We start from the raw sequence: 17,391 nt of genomic DNA on the forward strand, positions 1-17,391 counted from the left end.
ATTGCAGATGTCGTTACTTTGTTCACTAGTAGAGTCTATTTCCAGCTTAACGATACATAAGTAATGGATAGTGGATTCGTCATTTGGGAAAATTGGTATGTCATGATTTTCAGGTTCGTCCCAGTCTATGAGGTTAGGAAAGATAAGTGGTAAGGAGTCATTAGGTGGATCAAGTTCAGCTAATGTAAGTGTCAGGATGGAGGTATCATCGTGGTTGGCTAGGGTGTTAAAGAAGTTAAGGATTTCGTCGAGGTCTTCGATGGTATCATCTTCTATGTAGACTTGCTCGTAATGTCGTTGCTCGTTTTCTTTGGCGTCATAGATATTTTGTCGACCAAATTCAAGTGGTTTAGGTTTTGTGTCGTGTTCTTCTTGAGAGATGGGTGTATGACTGTCATTTGTAGCAATATCTTCAGTAACATTAGAACAGTTGCCCCATTCATATTCATTGGAATCAGTCTTAGAGGTATTATCCCAGATTCTGGCAGTGTTGTGGACGGGTATGTTGTAGGGTGAAAACAGGTCTTTGATGATTGATTATGTGTCAGATCCTGCTTCCACTCTTTGCATTTGTTCATATACTGTCTCTCGTTGGGGAGGAATGATGTTATCAGGAAGAGATTCCTCTTTGTCAGGCACTGATTCTTGAACATGATGTAATTCTACAGTAGCAGCTTCCTTCTTTTGTTTGATGGGCTTCTCTTGATGTTGATTTCTTTCTTGATATTCTTGTTCTTTACGTATTGTCTCTGCTGATTCAAATAGTGCTTATTGCCAGGAGTCCTCCTTGTATTTCTTCTTTGCCTTCCACTGAGGTTTTTGGTATTTGCTTGGTGTCTTCCTTGGTGGTAGAGTGTGTTCATAGCCCAATCCTGTTTTGTCTTTACTGAATTGTGAAGGAGGATCTAATGGTTCTGTGACGCCTTCCTGTCATTTTCCGATAGGTCCTTTGCCATTCTATCCCATTTGTTGCATGATCAAGTAACCTTTTCCATACATGTGTGTTGGTATAGCTACCTCCATAGTAGCCACTTTGTCTTCTTCCTCATCCTTGTATATCCAACTAAGGATGTCTTTTTCCTCTGATTCATGTGCTAGAGTGTCTAGTTGGATAAATTTGCCATCAAACTTGGTGATGGGCTGTGTTGCTTGATGTGTTGATGTTGTAGGTAATCCATGAGATTTAGGTGATGCTGGTAAGTTGGCTAAACATAAAGGTTCCAAAGAGTATTCTACCATGTCATGCTCTTTGATTTTCATTTTCTTCTTGAAATCCATAGATAGCAATTTAGATTTTTCTTGTTGAATAGTTGGTGCTAAGGAACTTTGTTTTTCTCTATTATGTGGAACCAAGCTATCTTGGGCTGCCCCCATAGCATTACAATGTTGAAATGGGTTATGATCTGTTGATATAGAAATCTCCTGTCCATTGTAGGGGAACTTAACACACTAATGATAAGTAGAAGGTATTGCTTGCATTTCATGTATCCAAGGTCAACCCAATAAGATATTATATGTGAGGTCTATGTCTAAGACTTGGCACATAGTGTCCTTTTGTATTGGTCCTACTTGAATTGGCAACATTATTGTTCCTTTGGATGATCTTTCTTCATCATCATATGCTTTGATAGTGATCTTTTTGCATGGATCAATAGATTGCTCAGAGAAGCCTAATGCATAGATAAGTTTCAAGGTACAGATATTGAGTCCAACTCCTCAGTCTATTAATACTCTTTTGACTCAATGCTTGTAGACCAAGACTTCAATGTGGAGTGGAGTATTGTGTAGATGGCTCAATGAGATATTATCATGCTCAGAAAAGGTATGGTTATGAGGCCCTATCATATGAGCCACCATGGCTTGGAATTTGTCAGCATCCAGATCTTGAGGTACATTTGTTTCCAATAGTGCTTGTTCCAAGATGTCTTTGTGTTTTGGTGAAAGTTTTAGCAACTCCAATATAGATATTTCAGCAGGAGTTTTGCGCAATTGGCTGACTAGATCATATTGAATCTTGGGTATGATGTTTGTTATTGACGTATGCCCCTTCAAGACATATTTTTGAGCTCTGGTGGTTATGTTGATGGATTCATGTTCACACTTGTCTTTGATTGTGATGACATTTACTTGATTGTCCTCGGTTGATATATGATTGATGGTGTTATTGTATATGTGATTGATATGAGTGCCACGTGTATTGTTTGAGAGGTTGAAGCTCCATCCTTGTTGTAGTTGGGAAGAGGATTCTTAAAGGCTCCATGGTCACCGTTGGTCTTGAGACCATCAGCTGTTAAATCGCCTCTATCAATCATGTCTTGAACAATGTTTTTCAATCCCATGCAATCATTTGTTTGATGACCTTTGTTGCAATGAAAATCACAAAAGTGTGAGTCATTCCACCAGTGTTGTTTGATTTGTGGTTCAACGCTGTTGATCGCTGGTAAGGAGATAATTTTGTTTGCCTGGAGTTCTCTGAATACTGACTCCAAAGATTGCCCTAGTGGTGTGTAAATGCATTTTGGAAAGTTGTTGGCGTTATCTCGTGAGTTTGTATTAGGTCCTCGATTGGTGTTATTGATTTGGGTATTGTTGGCGTTGTTTGTGTTGAGTTGATCTTGATTGGTATTTGGTGTATAAGTGTGAGTGCCTTGGTTAGCACCTTTTGGATTTTTTGTAGCTTGAGGATTACCTGATAACGCTAGCACTAGTTGTTTGGATTTTGTATCATTTAATTCATTTCCTCCTTCATTTCCATTGTTTTTGTTTCTTGTCCAGAATCTAGATTTGTCCAAGTTGTTGTTTTGGTTGTTGTAGTTGGATGAACTTGTTCCTTCTTTGAAGAATTTTAATGTTCCTTTTTTGACACATGCTTCCTCTACTTGGATGCCATTTTCAATCAATTTGGCAAAAGATGGTATGCATTGAAGTTTGAGTATGTAACTCATATCACTATTCAAGTTGTCGATGAAAATTTCCATCTTTTCCTTTTCGGGCACATCTCAAGGATATCTTGAAACCATACGTCGCCATCGTTGAAGAAATACTATGAATGTTTCATTGTTTTTCTGCTTGGTATTACAGACATCTAGCGTAGTGATAGCATGTTGAATGTTATAAGAATATTTAGTTATGAATTTGTTGACTAATTCATCGAATGATCTGACAGGAGGTGTGATTTTGGATAACCATTCCATTGTTTGTCCTCCCAAGCTTCTTAGGAATAACCTCATCAAATAGGTGTCATCATGGGCAAATTCAAGACTCATGGTACAAAATTCCTGAACATGATCACGAGGATCGCTTTTCCCATTATATTTGTCAAATTTGGGAATATCTGAGTTTGGGGGAAAAGGCACCATGTTTAACCGTTTGTCAAAAGGATAAGGACAAATTTCAGTCAAGGAGTACTGTATTGTTGTCCCTTGTTGCATGTCTTGCATTTGTCTTTGCAACATTTGCATTTGCTGAGTGAGCAATCAAAGGTGCATTTGCCTATCGAGGGAAGAGTTCTTCCCTTGCATTATTTCTAAGTTGAAATGGTGCGTGGTGGGGTATGTTTTGCTCAAGGATGTTTTGCTCAAGCAAATTTTGTTCTGGTAGATTTTGTTCAGGTATGTTTTGTTCAGGGTCACGTGCTTCCTCCTCTCTTTGTCATTCTTGATAGTCATAATGTCGAGATCCTGTTCTAAATATATCAGTGTCAAAGTCTTCAGGGAGTTTAACTCCTTTTCTTGTGAGCATGAGTAGATATTTTTCTTTGTCGTTTTCCATGAGTCTCTCCACAAGTTTTTGAAATGAAGCGCTTTCTTGACACTCTTGGAGGAGTTCCTCAGAAATTTTGGTGTCCTCTAGATTTGGACACTCGAAAGGATTTGATAATCTTCGATTCATGTTGGACTCTGGTTGCATTTCGCTTTGTTTGTTTCATTGAGAGCGAGTAACAACGGACATCTAGTAGAAGCTTTCTGTGACAAAAGGAACGAACTCCTCTTCGATGTTTTGTTCAAGGGTTGGTGGTTCAAATCGGGGTATGTTGTAAGTGATGCACTCTTCAGAGAATAAGGTCGGATTGATCTTTCCTCCTTGATTTAGGCGTTGATTGAATGTTGATTTTTGATAGAATGTTCTACTCCTCAATGGTTCCTTGTCAAATTCGTTGGTTTTGTCTTGAAGATACAAGCGGATATGATGAAGGAATGTTCGATGAGACTTGAAGAGATGGCAATTGATGTATAAAAATTTATTCCGTTTGGCAAGTTTTAGAGAACTGGGTTGTTGTTTCCTCAACTTAGTGTTATGATAAATACTCTTTCTTCTCAGAATATGAGGATTAGTCATACACAAGCAATCAATGGTTTCCTTTGATTTATTTTGGATTTAGTTAGCTTGTTTTGGAAATTCAAGTTTTACTTTATCAAATGAAGGTTTAGATGCCCCCTCACGACAAAGAGTGTCAAATGATATGAAATACGAGCTTTCCCGATATGGAAACTTGATTTGACAACTTGGAGTGTTAAAAACAAGTGTGTTTTTTTGGATAGAAATCCTTTAGATTGAAGGACCTGTTGATACTTGTGATGAGGTTTCCTGATTTTGATAGGAGAGATGTGTTTTATCTTGCGACTAGTTTTTCAAATTTTGACAACTTTGTTTGACAGAAAACTTGCTTTGAGAATATCTTTTGATACTCTGTTTTGATTTTCTGTTTGATGAAGTTCAGGCTGAGGAAAAAAAGCTTCCTAAATTGTTTTTCAGTTTTTTCAAAAATAGCCTCTATTTTGCCCCCTGTTTTCTTTGTTTTTGCTACGTGCTAAAACAGAAATGCAATGCGCTAAAAAATGTCTTTAATGCGCTAGAAAACAGACTCCACGCGCTAAGCTGCCCTCTGTGACACGCTAACTGGTTTGCTTTGAATTTGTCTTGGTCTAAAACGTTATGCGCTAATATGTGATGTCAATGCTCTAGCTGCTGGTCTCTAAGCGCTAACTCTTGATCCCCACGCACTAAGCTGTTGCTTCAACGCGCCAGAATGTTTTCAAAAAGTGCTACTTTTAAACTCCTAGTTTTGGATTTTGATGAAGCGCTAAAGTACAGACTTAATGCGCTAAGGTGAAGGTCGAGTGCGCTAAAGGATGGTTTCCACACACTAAGAAGTTGCTCTTACGTGCTAAACTGCCCTAATAGTTTGACTTGGTTGTTTTTCTGCAATCTTTGGGACTTTGTTTTCAATGATGATGGATTATTTTCTGAAGTAATAAATGAAAGCATGGCACAAAAGAAGACACCATTTTGCTTAATCTAAACAATGAGTGTATGTTCTACGAGGATGTGTTCAAATCCCCAATGTTTTAACAAGTTTAGATACAACAACATACAATTCAGTTGGACTCTTTATTCAAGGGTCATAAGTAATATCATAGCCCACTAGTCTCAATATTCCGTCAGCTCAAACAGCCTAGTCATCCCCTAGGGGGCGCCCATTTTTTTGCCTTTTTCCAGAAATTAACCTAAAGTGAATTGTTTCACAATTGAGTAGTTATCTTGGGAGATATATGGTGAGCAATCTTGGGGATGGATTCTTCCCCACCCTTGCACTGTGATATTACAAATGTCTAGATACTGACTCGGCTCAAATTTTCTATGCTAAAGTTCATAATCAGGCTTCCCGTTCGACCGTTAGTGATAAACTCCCTAGGAGGCTTCCCAATCTTTAGAACAAAGGTTTTACATATCTCAAGGATACTGGGGGAAGACTAATCGCTGCACGCAATTGTTGAAAAGGACTTTCGTCACTTTACACTTTTAATTATAGTGGGTTGGAACACTTGGCATCAAAGTTGTTTCCCACTTAGGCCATTCCCTTCACATCGGCCAAAGAATGACTTTAAGAGTTTTTCAACCCCTCGGGAAGGCAGGACTGCTAAAGGATTTAATGCAATAAACACTGAAAGCGTAAGAGTGGTCTGGTTTTTTGATCACCCAGTTGGGAGAGCATATTCCTTCCACTTTCGTAGCAAAGCAAACAAGTGTTCTTTTTAACTTGTATTGCAATGATTTGGTAAAATCTATATGGAGATGTTGCTCCACAAAAACATGGTGTTTATTGTATCCCTTCAAAGCAATGATTTTCTGATCTAGAAAAAAGAACTTGGTCAACAAAGCAACTTCGATGTTTGGTCAACAAAAGAAATCGATCAAAAGGGGAAGATTTTCCCTCTTTAATTATGAATGAACTTGGATATGTGTGATTCTTTTACTTTGCAAAAATTGAAGTGGGTCCTTTTATGCACCAAAGGATGGTGAAGTTTTTTTAAACCCCTTTGTTTGCAACAATAAAAAGATTTGTCTTGTTCTTTTTATAGCCCAAAGTGAAATTTTTTCTCCTAGAAAAAGCAAGAAAAATGTTTTTTTTTTGTGGTTCTTTTTATTTGCCCAAAATAAGGTGAGTTCAATTTTATCCAACAAGAATTAAAAGACTCTAAATTTTTAATCAACTTTAACTAAGTTAGTAAAAATTTAAACTATTGTAATTCTTAGACTAAAACTAAGCTCCACCTACAAGAAATTGTCAAAAAATCCTGCAAAATACCAATCAAAACAGTTAGAAAAACCTTGGCTTTTTTGGACTTCTACGAGTCTAGATTTAATCTCGATTACAAATTAATTTTTTGTTTTCTGTCTGTGATGCGTTACAGAAAAGACTGTATGCGCTACAGGATAACCGGGATGCGCTATCAGACAAATCTGATGCGCTGAAATGTTTTCCGAATGCGCTGCTCTGTTAAGTTCCCGTACTGAGACCTACAAGAAAAATGTTAAAAATTATATGCGCTAAGTGATGTTCTGCACACGCTAGGAAATGAGTCCCACGCGCTAAATAGTGAGCTGGATGCATTGGAATGTTAACCAGATGCGCTAAGGGATATTCCCCACGCGTAGATTCTTGTTTCCCACGTACCTGCAAAAATGATTAAATTTAAAAACCAATTTGATTAATGGGGTTGAGCCCCACGGTGGGCGCCAAAAATGTATGCGGGAAAAGCGGGGCTATGAAACTCAAAATGTGAAAAATGATGTTCAAAGAGCTTGTCCACACACCCACTATACTTCTTGGTGCAAGTTATGGAGTCATGAAGAATGACTCAACTTCCCAAGGTAGGTTCCATGGTTCTCTATCTCACAAGGTCCCTCAAGCCAATGCCTTCGCTCTCATATCACTAAGAAAAGTGACTTAGGGATGACGAATGCAAGAACGAGGGATGCTTTAGATTGATATTAGCATGAAATGCATCCTATTTATGCATGATTCTACAAATGAGTTTAAACTAGATTATAAGTTGACAAGGTTAGTAGCAATACTATCCTAACATGATATACTAGTTAATGATTTAAGCTAATGATAACATAAATATTCTAAAATGCTTATTAGATTTATTCCTATTATAAAGAGAGGCTAGATGTATTGATAAAATCGAGCATAAATGAGATACTAAAAGCTTGGATCATCTTTGAAATGGAGGAATGAGAGCTCAATTTATAGTGAAAATAGGGCAATGGAAGGTCAGGATTGAAGGAGTTAATCAAGGGTCAGGATTTGAAAGCTATCAATCCATGTTTACAATTTCCACCAATGAAATGGTGGCAATTGTCAACATAAGACTGCTTGAGAGGAGAGGTAAGAAGCATTAAATGCTTGAGAAGACCTCATGGTTACCTTAGAAGGTAAGGGTTAAGGTTAGGTTAGGGTTATCCAATGGATAAAGCTTTTACCCAAGGGATAAACTCTTGTGCAAAGGTTAAAGGGATAACCATGGTCAAAGCAATGAATGCTTGATGAGACCCATGGGTTAGATGAGGGTTAAATTAAGCAAAAAGTCTCTAACCATGTCACTAAGGTTTAGTTAATCATTAATGGTTTGAAGACTTTGGGGACAAATTTGTAAGAGTCCTTCCAAATTTGGGGGTATTCAACAATTTAGCTTGTTGAAGGCATAAAGGCTTTAATGCATTTTGAAGACTTTACTCCAAATTTGAGAAGTGACCTCCTCAAATTTAGTGAAAAGGGACTTTAGATGGGTTTAGGCTAATTGATTAGGATTAGATGGATTCTAGAAGAAATTAGGAAGAGGGTTAGGATGCAAGTGGGAGATGTAGGAAAATGCAAGTGGGTGGGGAAAGTAGAATTTAAATAAATTAAAATTAATTCATTTTAATTTGGTTGCAAGTTGGGGATTATCTAATTGGGGTAAACTATTTAATTAAATGTAAATTTAATTAAAAAGTAGAGAGAATGGATTTAATTAAATAAAATGATTTATTCAATTAAATGATGTAAAGGGCTTAAGTGAATTTAAATAAATAAATTGAATAATTTATTTAATTAAATAGAAGAATGCGAGTGATTTAATTAAATTAGATTTAACTAAAATAAAGGAATGAGAATAAAATGAACATTACATATTCATTTTGGAATATGGTCATTTTTATACGTCTACAGTTCTCAACCATGTGTCAAAAAACTAAAATTGGAGGATAGAGCAACATTAACCCAGGATAATGTTATTATGGTCGAAAACTTGGTTCCATGGGACACATACCGCCAAAAAAACTAGGCATTTTCGAGACGGGGACATCCTCAAGAAGTGGAAACACCAAGGAAGTGTCCCCCACCATCCCTCTGCCGCCACCACACACCCTTTGCCATTTCTGGGGCGTTTCCTCTAATAGGGGACATCTCTAAGATGTTTCTTGTTGGGAAATGGCAAAAGGGGACATTGGGGCATTCTTGAGACACCCAGGCTTTTCTTGACCTTGGAGGAGATGTGGCTAAGTTTCTTGTGGCGAAAGAGATTCAAGCAAGTTTTTTAAAATAAAAATAAAAGAAAAAAGTCACTTCAAAGTGACTAACCCTAATCCTAATTCGACACCAATCCCAAGAAACATTTGGTCCCATTCAATCTAATACAAAATTAGTGGCTCCAATCTAAAAGCGAAGAGTGTAGACTGAAAGATTGAGTTGGAAGGAGAGGCCTCTAAAAAAGTTGTAAAAGAAATATTTGGTCCCATTCAATTTCACACAAAATTAGTGGCTGCAGTCTAAAAGTGAAGAGTGAAGAGGAGATTGAGTTGGAAGCAAACATAGGAAGAGGAGCAAGCAAACTGGAGATTCTTAATATTTTCTATAGGAAGAGAACAACTATCATGAATCATGATTTACTTTTTAAATTTATGATTCATGAATGATTAAAACAATGGAAAGTAAAACATTGTTGTTTGAGATTGATATTTGACACAATGAACATTGAAACCCCTATTGTTTATGAATGATCGAAACAATGAAAACATTGCCCCTTTTTGTCATTGTCATTGTTTAATAATTTATATCAGAATTTGACAATGTGTAGGCAATGATGCACTCAAATTCATTGTCCAAAACTTAAAATGTTTACTTCAAAAAAATTTAATTCATAGCAATTTTTTTAATTTGACAAATTTGAAATTAATAAATTATGACCATCATATAGGTTTTCTGATTTTTTTTAATCATTCTTTCTTGCAACATCATTATCATTATGAATTATCACAACATGAGCAAGGATGAGGGTCAAGAGGTTGAAGTAGAAATTCAAAGTAAAATGAATCATCGAATGGTCCTGGCATAGAAGGAATGGGAGATGACTTAACACTCAGACTGAAACAAATTCTATTGGGACTAGTCAAAATTATGGTTGCCCTTCTCAAATCCTGCAAATGATCTAAATTTACCTTTAAAAAAATTTGCATCTAAGGTACTGGCAAAGCTTGGGACAGCTGGGGGTGCTAGACAGTGGAAGTGCCATGTGTAATCTTGAATGGTTTAGCCACATTACTAGATCTAATACTCACTTCCTTCTTGTCCTAGGAAAAGTTGTAGATGTATGTAAAAAAGTAGAAGGGTGCTTGAAATATAGGTCTGAAATATTAAAATTACTGGGTTGCAATGAAGATTCAAAGTACTTGCATTTGCCACTTTGTTACAAAGGAGTAGGGGTCGTTGGATTTTTATAGTTTCTACTTCTAGTTTGCAAAATCTAAGGCCACTGAATCCATCTAGTTCAGGGGTAGTAGAGCCTAAGGTCAAATGTAAGATGACTAGTCCATCTTCACAACCATTGGCACAACCATTGACAAATTTATTCAATGTGCAAGCAAAGGATGCGGGAGATGATTCCATTGGTAAATGTTTGCCAATGGCATTCCATTTTATGTGGCTTACTCTCCTTTTTATAAGGTAGCTATTCAAAGATAATAAGGGAAAGACAATCATATGTACCATTAGGGGAGTCTAAATTGAGGACAACATTCTTGAATCAAAACTATTCCTAGATTAATACTTTGATGGAGAAGATGAAGAGAACCTAAGTCACAAGTGGATGCAACATAGTCATGGATGGGTAGACGGACATTAGGAATCATCCAATCATTAATATCATGGTGACATCTACAACATATGTTTATTTCCTTAGGACTATTGATTGTTCACAACATTGTAGGGATGCTCATTTTTAGTTCCAGGTCGTCAAAGATGCTATAGAGGAGGTTGGGTCACAAAATGTGGTGCAGGTTGTGACATATGCAATCTATCTGTACAAAGTTATAGGGAAGTTGATTGAGATAGCCTATTTACATATTTGGTGGACTTCTTGTTGTTTGCATGCCATGAATAATGCACTCAAGGACATGGGTAAAATATGTTGGATCATAACAATTGTCAATGATGCTAGAGATGTGCAAATGTTTATTTGCAATCAACACACTTCACATGCGCTTTTTAGGTCCTCTAAGAGAGAATTTTTGAAACTTGTAGAGACTCAATATGCATCATACTTTATTCTCTTGGAGAGGATGCTTGATTTGCAAGAGGCATTGCAACTAATGGTTATGACAACATAATGGAATCGGTGGCCTTGAGTCAAAGACACAACAGGGATTTAGGGTGAAGAAGGTGGTGAAGAATGATGTCTTTTGGGCCAAAGTCAAATATGTTGTCTCCATCATTACTCCAATCCTTCAGGGGTATTAGATATGAGGATTCTAATGCACCTTCCCTTGGAGAGGTGTATGACTGCATTGATTATATGCTTGATTAAATGAAGGTTGTTGTGTGAGAGTACCCCACATTCCAATTCTACATACAATATATTCAACCAATCATTTAGCATAGATGGGAGAAGCTAAACACTTCCTTACACATGGCTGCCTATGCATTGAACTTGAAGCGGTACCTGCAAAGGTTCTATAGAATTACACCTGTAGAGGATGCTAAGGTGAAGGATGGGTTCATGAAGGCCATTGAGAAAATGTATGATCCTATAGGGGCCAACTTGATTCATATTAAGTGGACAAAACTTGTCACTCTTTGGGGATATTCAAATGCTACCAATATAGATCTCGAGAATGTTATGAGAGGACCCCAAGTTGTGGTGGAGTTTGCATGGACCTATATCTTTGACTACAACTCTATCCATTCATTTGTTGTCTTGGGTTTTTAGTTCTTATATTGCTGAGAGGAACTGGTCTACTTATAGCTTCATCCACTCCATTAAAGGACAAGCTTACTTCTAGGAGGGCAAAGAAGCTTGTGGCTATACATAGTGTATTGCATCTCATTGACCGCAACACACTTATGTACAAGAAGAGTATAACAACTAGCTTAGATGTAGAGCTAGAAGAGCCAACATGGATTGATGATGATACTACACAAACAAGAGTGGTTGGTATTGTTGTAGATGAGCTTGGACATGTGGGGTCTAGTAGTTCCATTGATGAGAGGTTTGGCGAAGAGCTTGGGGATGATTAGAGGCATCGGGTCATTGACTCATGAGGCAAGAGTCATTAGTATTACTATCAACTATTTACTATTTTGTTTTTGAAATTTGAACTTTGAACGTTGTTGATTGTAATCATGAATTATCATTATGAAAATTTGAAAATTCTCATTTCAATGTCGATATTTTTTATTTTCACTGTAAAAACTACTACTAGTTAAATGTTAATAATTTAATAGTTATTAAGTTTATAGTTTAATGTTCAAAGTTCAATGCAATATTTCAATGTATGTACTTATTCTTTATACAGTTATACATCTTTTTACAACTAATTTTCAAGTATTGTATGTATTTCAGCACTGCTCCACTACCCTAGTTGTCATCCCCCCACAGTCCTTCTATACCCCCATCCCCGAAACCTATCCCTGTGTCAAGAAACTTCAAGGAACATTGGTTGGAAATCAAGCACACAAATATCTTCACTATGTTTGGTTAGTGACCCATTTAAGCATTGAAGATGAGGAGCCAATGGCAGACTGAATGTAGAAACTGTTGGGAGTGATATTTTCTAATCTAATTGAGTCTTCTGTGTTTTTGAAATGTCCTTGGTTGTAGGGTTTTAGAGGGGTTTCAATTTTTCTAAGTGGCTTGTGTTTTATTCTCAGCTTTGTCCTAATTCTTCATTGACAGCGAGTAGTCGGTCTTTGCATCTTAAGTTGTCCTCGGGAGGGTTGTTAGTCGTATGTTTACTCGCCCCACATGCTAGGTTTCACCTTTTGTACCGGTCGCTATCAATTTTTCAAATGATCTGATGTCTTTTGTCGAAATACCATGTTCTAAGGTCTATGTGTCTTAGGTATACCCATACTATGACCCCGTTCGCCCTTAGTAAGTGATCACGTGCTAAAATATTTCACTTAAATCCACCCTTCTATTCTTGGTGAGTGTGGGATAGCGGGATCGTTGTTTAGGAACACTTTGTTCCTAACCCGCAAGTCATTTGTTAGGGGTCTTTAGAAGGTGCGGGATAGCGGGAAGAGGCACTAGATGAATAAAGCAATAAAATTAAGACCTCGCGGGATGATCTTGGCACATGAAGAAATAGGACCCCGCTATCCCTCAGGAGGGGAATCAATGAGCAAGTAGGTAGAGAAGGCATTAAGCAATGAGGTAAAAGCATACTATGTGGGATAGCAGGATAAGTATTTTGTTGTCCCCGCTATCCCGCGGTTGAATTAATAACAAGGAAAGGATGTTGCGAGGTGACAAGGCGATCGAAGGACTATAGGGCCCCGCTATCCCGCAGGGTTGATGAATGCATAAGCACAACAAAGAAAATAAACAAGAAGGACATGAGTGCGGGATAGCAGGAAGGGGTCAAGTGCTTAGAAAGGGGCTTCTCGTAGAGCTAAACAATTATCAAGAAAATTTGTGCGGGGTAGCGGGTCAAGTGTTTCGCTTTCCCCGCCATCCCACAGGTGTCTTAGCAACAAAGAAGGGACACTACGGGGTAGTGAAGTGATAAGAAACAATGAAGCCTCGCAATCCCGTGGGGTAAATAGAAATAGGAAGATAGTGGCACAAGATGATTGAATAGCAAGGGAGTAATGATTCCCACTATCACGTGGCAAGGCAGAGGGCACATCGAGGACCATGCAGGATGTTGAGCAACAAGGAAATACAAGGGCCCCGCTATCTCGCATGGGTCATATTTTCATAAGGATGGTAAAGTTGAAGATTTGAATAAGCAACGTGTTTTCAAAGGTGGCAAAGTAATTAGAGAAGGGGGTCATGTTAGCATTCATGTTTGTCAACACAGGATCTGGATCATTCATTTGAGGATCAACGATAGCATTTGAATCTTGAAGGCCACCAACCAGTGGAAGCTTGCACGTATGAAGTAATGGTGTTTCATCTACGAGAAATAAAAGTGGAATTTGAAGCATAGTTCCTCACCCTGCAATTGAAGAGCGAAGCATAGAGTGACAAGGTGAACCAGAGCAATCAGTGCACCTCCAGAGTTTTCAACAACACCCATTTGCGTGCAAATCAGTAAATCGAATTTCCAAGTCCTTCTATGTGTTTTTGTAGGGAAATTGAGGAGTGTCAATGTGTGAATTTGATAATTTTGCCCTAGGTTTAGAGGGAGTGTATGTCTGTGTGGGGTTTCTTTTAAATTTTGTTGTTCTAGATGAAGCAATGGCCTCTGCAATTGAAAAAACCATCCCTATTACTTCCCAAGAGGCTCCCCAATCAGGAACAAGCTCCACCCAGCCTCAGATTACCCATGCAATTTCCTTGTCAGTTGTTCTGCCTATCCAATCCATTGTAGATAAACCCACGGAAGGGACAAACCCTCTAGCTACTACCTAAATTTCTAAGGCTGGGGAGTCAAGCGCACCACCGCAGCAGCGGGAAGTTGCTAAACCAAAGAGAAAGAGATCAGTCAAGAATGCCACTGTAGTCTCTTCTGATAGTGAACATTTTGTTGAGCCCCATCCTTCTCCAGAAGCTATAAAGCCCATTCCCAAGAGAAGGAGGGCTTCTCCCAAAAAACCATCTGCACAATCATCTACACCAGCTTCTCCAATTGCAAAAAAACCACAAGAAGAGGGGTCTAACCCTCAAGAAGAGGCTCCCAAGCCCAAAAGAAGAAGGGCTCCCACAAAGAAATCCACACCCTCAGCATCAGCTAAATCAGGACAAACCGCTGAGGTAGAGCCCATGCCTCCTACTAGTGAAAACCCCTCAGAGGCCCAACAGAAGCAAACAGAAGAAGCCCCATCCTCATTTGTCCCAGCCAAGACTCTTGAGGAGATTGCCAAGGAATTGGCAGAGAAATTGGAAGCTAAAGAGTAGAAAAAGAAGAAGGAACCCCGAAGTTTCAGCCAAGATCTTTTAGAAATGTTCAAAGGGTCAACTATAATGGAGAATTTCAAAGAAAATTTTGGAGACAATAGTGCCCAATGGAAGGATGCCCACACCACTGAAAGGGGGTGGGATATTTTCCACTTTTTCTATGGGAATAGGGACAAGGTTGCTCTTGTATCCAATCCTTGAAACCTTAATTTGGGTAATCTAGTAGTTCCCAATGTTTTTGTTGAGCCACTATTGATCAAGGATTTGGCAAAGCATTATCATCCAGAGAACATGACTGCGAGGACAACAAATGGCAACATTCTTTTGGATGTCTCCAAAGATGCTATAGCAGAATGTTTTAATCTAGACAAAAGTGCCCTCACCACGATCAACAAGAACAGGTTGGAAGTAGAGTACATTGCTAAAAAGAAGCTCTATAGGGGAAATATTTTACCCCTTTATATGAAAAGGATGTTCAAGGGATCAAAAAGATATCTTTTTGACTCTGAGAGGGAGCCCTTTGAGCTACAAAATTTTTAGGATTATTTTGTAAAAACTTATCATGCTCTATGCCACGTGTTAGGGGAGGAATATGGACTGACTCAGATGCCAATAGGCTTTATGGCTATGGCAATGAGGATTCAGTTCCTTGAAACAAGTGAACTCTATGATTTTATTACATATATTGAAGACAAGTTGTATGAGGGCTTATTAGCGGCCAAGGATCTAAGAGAAAATTTAAAATTCAAAGACTAATCTTTTATATGCCACATGATTCTTTTTCAAAATAGGACAGATTGGAATGATGAACTGCAGATAAAGAAATTCGAACACGAGATAGATGGCCAATTTAGAGGTGGACCCAAGTCTGGGACAAAAGGTCTATGTTTGTAGATTACAAATCTTTTTGTGATCCTTTTGTAATGAAGGTCCTGGGAATGATGGGGGTCAGGATGCCAAGGATTCTTGTGCATATTGCCAAAGTTCTAAGAATGAAGGATGTCAGGGCAAAGAATACTGAATACCGAGAGGGGGGATTCTCCCAAATTTTTGGTGATTTTTTTTTCTATGCGGATTGCATAATAATCAGGGTTTATGGATGCCCCCAGCCACCACACATTCTGCTAATAGCAGTCCTTCCACAACTTGCAATCATAGAGCTTATGTGACAGTTGATGTGGATGGAGAAGGAGATAGTCAAAAAAGAGAGAAAGGGGCAACACCTCCCAAGGGCTATAATGTTTTAGGACTTCCTTGTAGGATCCAACATACTTGAGAAAGTGTAAAGTTTCTTGGTGAGCAATTATAGGCTCAAGGTAGGTCAAGCAAGGAATTTTGATCCAAAAGGATACATTCATGATTTGAGGACTCAAAGGCTGGAGGTGAGAGGTTACTCTCATCAATTAAATGAAGGGGAGGACTTAATAAAAAATGTTAGCTCTGTAGAGGCTATCCAGAGAAGAGAAAAATGAAATTCTTGCTTCCGAAAAGAAGAGAAGAGAGGGTGGGCAGGTTGAGGATAAATTGGAGGAGAGGCTAGCCTATGAGCCTTTAGGGTCAAAAGGAAAGGAACCCCTCACTGGGGAATCCTCTCAAGATGTCCCCCCACAACCCTCTCCACAATAGGAAACACCTGCAAGGAAGGTGGAAAAAGAAAAAGCAAAGCTCTCTAACTTTGTGGAAGTCATTGACCTTGAATTTGATGAAAGTATCAAGCCACCCTCTCCACCAAGGGACACTTTCCAAGATGATGAAGCAGTAGAGGTGCTTGTAGACCTTGACAGGTCTCTGATCCCAAGCGCCATTCCACTAGAGAAGGCAATGGATGAAAGAATAATTGATTGAATGCAATTTATGACAAATGATGCTTCTTGTCAACACTCTTGAATTCAAATCATTTTGGATGAGGGAGAAATTAAAGGATCTATCTGAGGAGGAGCTCTAGAATTTTGATAATGATAGTATAAGTGCACCCCTGAAGAAGGAAGGGATATAGTAGGAAAAAGTGACAATGCTTATCCCGAGGTGGGACAGCAAAATTTTTTTCTTGTTAGATCAAGTCATGAGGCAAAAGGACCCAATCTATGCTCAAGAATTTGGTGAGCATGGGTTGGGGGTTAATCCTTGAGTGTAAAGGCTTTTGCACTTTGGTCAAGGGCCCCTAGAACAAATAATCCAGCTATATTGTATGGGGTTAAGCATAAAGTTGGAGATGCAGTAATCAAGACCCTAGCTAACACTTCATCTATTGAGGCAGCAACAATTTCATATCATGTTGCATATTTTGCAAAGTTGGCAGTTGAAGAGGATGAAAAGAGGCATGGTACTCTAAGGGATAGGCGTGTGGCCCTCACAAATAATGACAATAAGGTATTCATTGAAAATGTGAGATTAATGAAGGAGCTAGCCAAGAGAGATATTGGAACCCTGGCATGACCCAAGCCAAAACATTTTGAGAAATTAAAGGAAGACCTTCAGAAGGCAAAGGAAGATGCAGAAATAAATTATTTTGAGCTAAGAAGGTCAACAATTTTGCAGGTCTCTAATAAGATTATTGAAAAATTAAGTGAGTTGCATACCTCTTATTCTTTGATGTCACAGCTCCTTAGCCAATTGGATGAATTTTTTTTGTTCTTTCAGCCTATTAGGATTAGTTGGCTGCCTAAGGGTCAGATATTAAAATAAATTCTTTTGGCAGTCAAAAATATGCCATCTACACCCCAGA

General features: G+C 38.3%; 1 protein-coding gene across 1 annotated transcript; it reads left to right on the forward strand.

Annotated features, from left to right (window-relative positions):
* The first annotated feature begins 14,006 nt into the window (after positions 1–14,006).
* Positions 14,007–14,666, forward strand: LOC131874099 (predicted GPI-anchored protein 58). Its single transcript, XM_059217340.1, has 2 exons — positions 14,007–14,107; positions 14,204–14,666. Exons 1-2 carry the CDS (start codon positions 14,007–14,009, stop codon positions 14,664–14,666), a joined length of 564 nt encoding a protein of 187 aa, XP_059073323.1.
* The last annotated feature ends 2,725 nt before the right edge of the window (positions 14,667–17,391 follow it).

The sequence above is a fragment of the Cryptomeria japonica genome, chromosome 3 (assembly GCF_030272615.1).
Source record: "Cryptomeria japonica chromosome 3, Sugi_1.0, whole genome shotgun sequence".
Classification (NCBI taxonomy): Eukaryota; Viridiplantae; Streptophyta; class Pinopsida; order Cupressales; family Cupressaceae; genus Cryptomeria; species Cryptomeria japonica.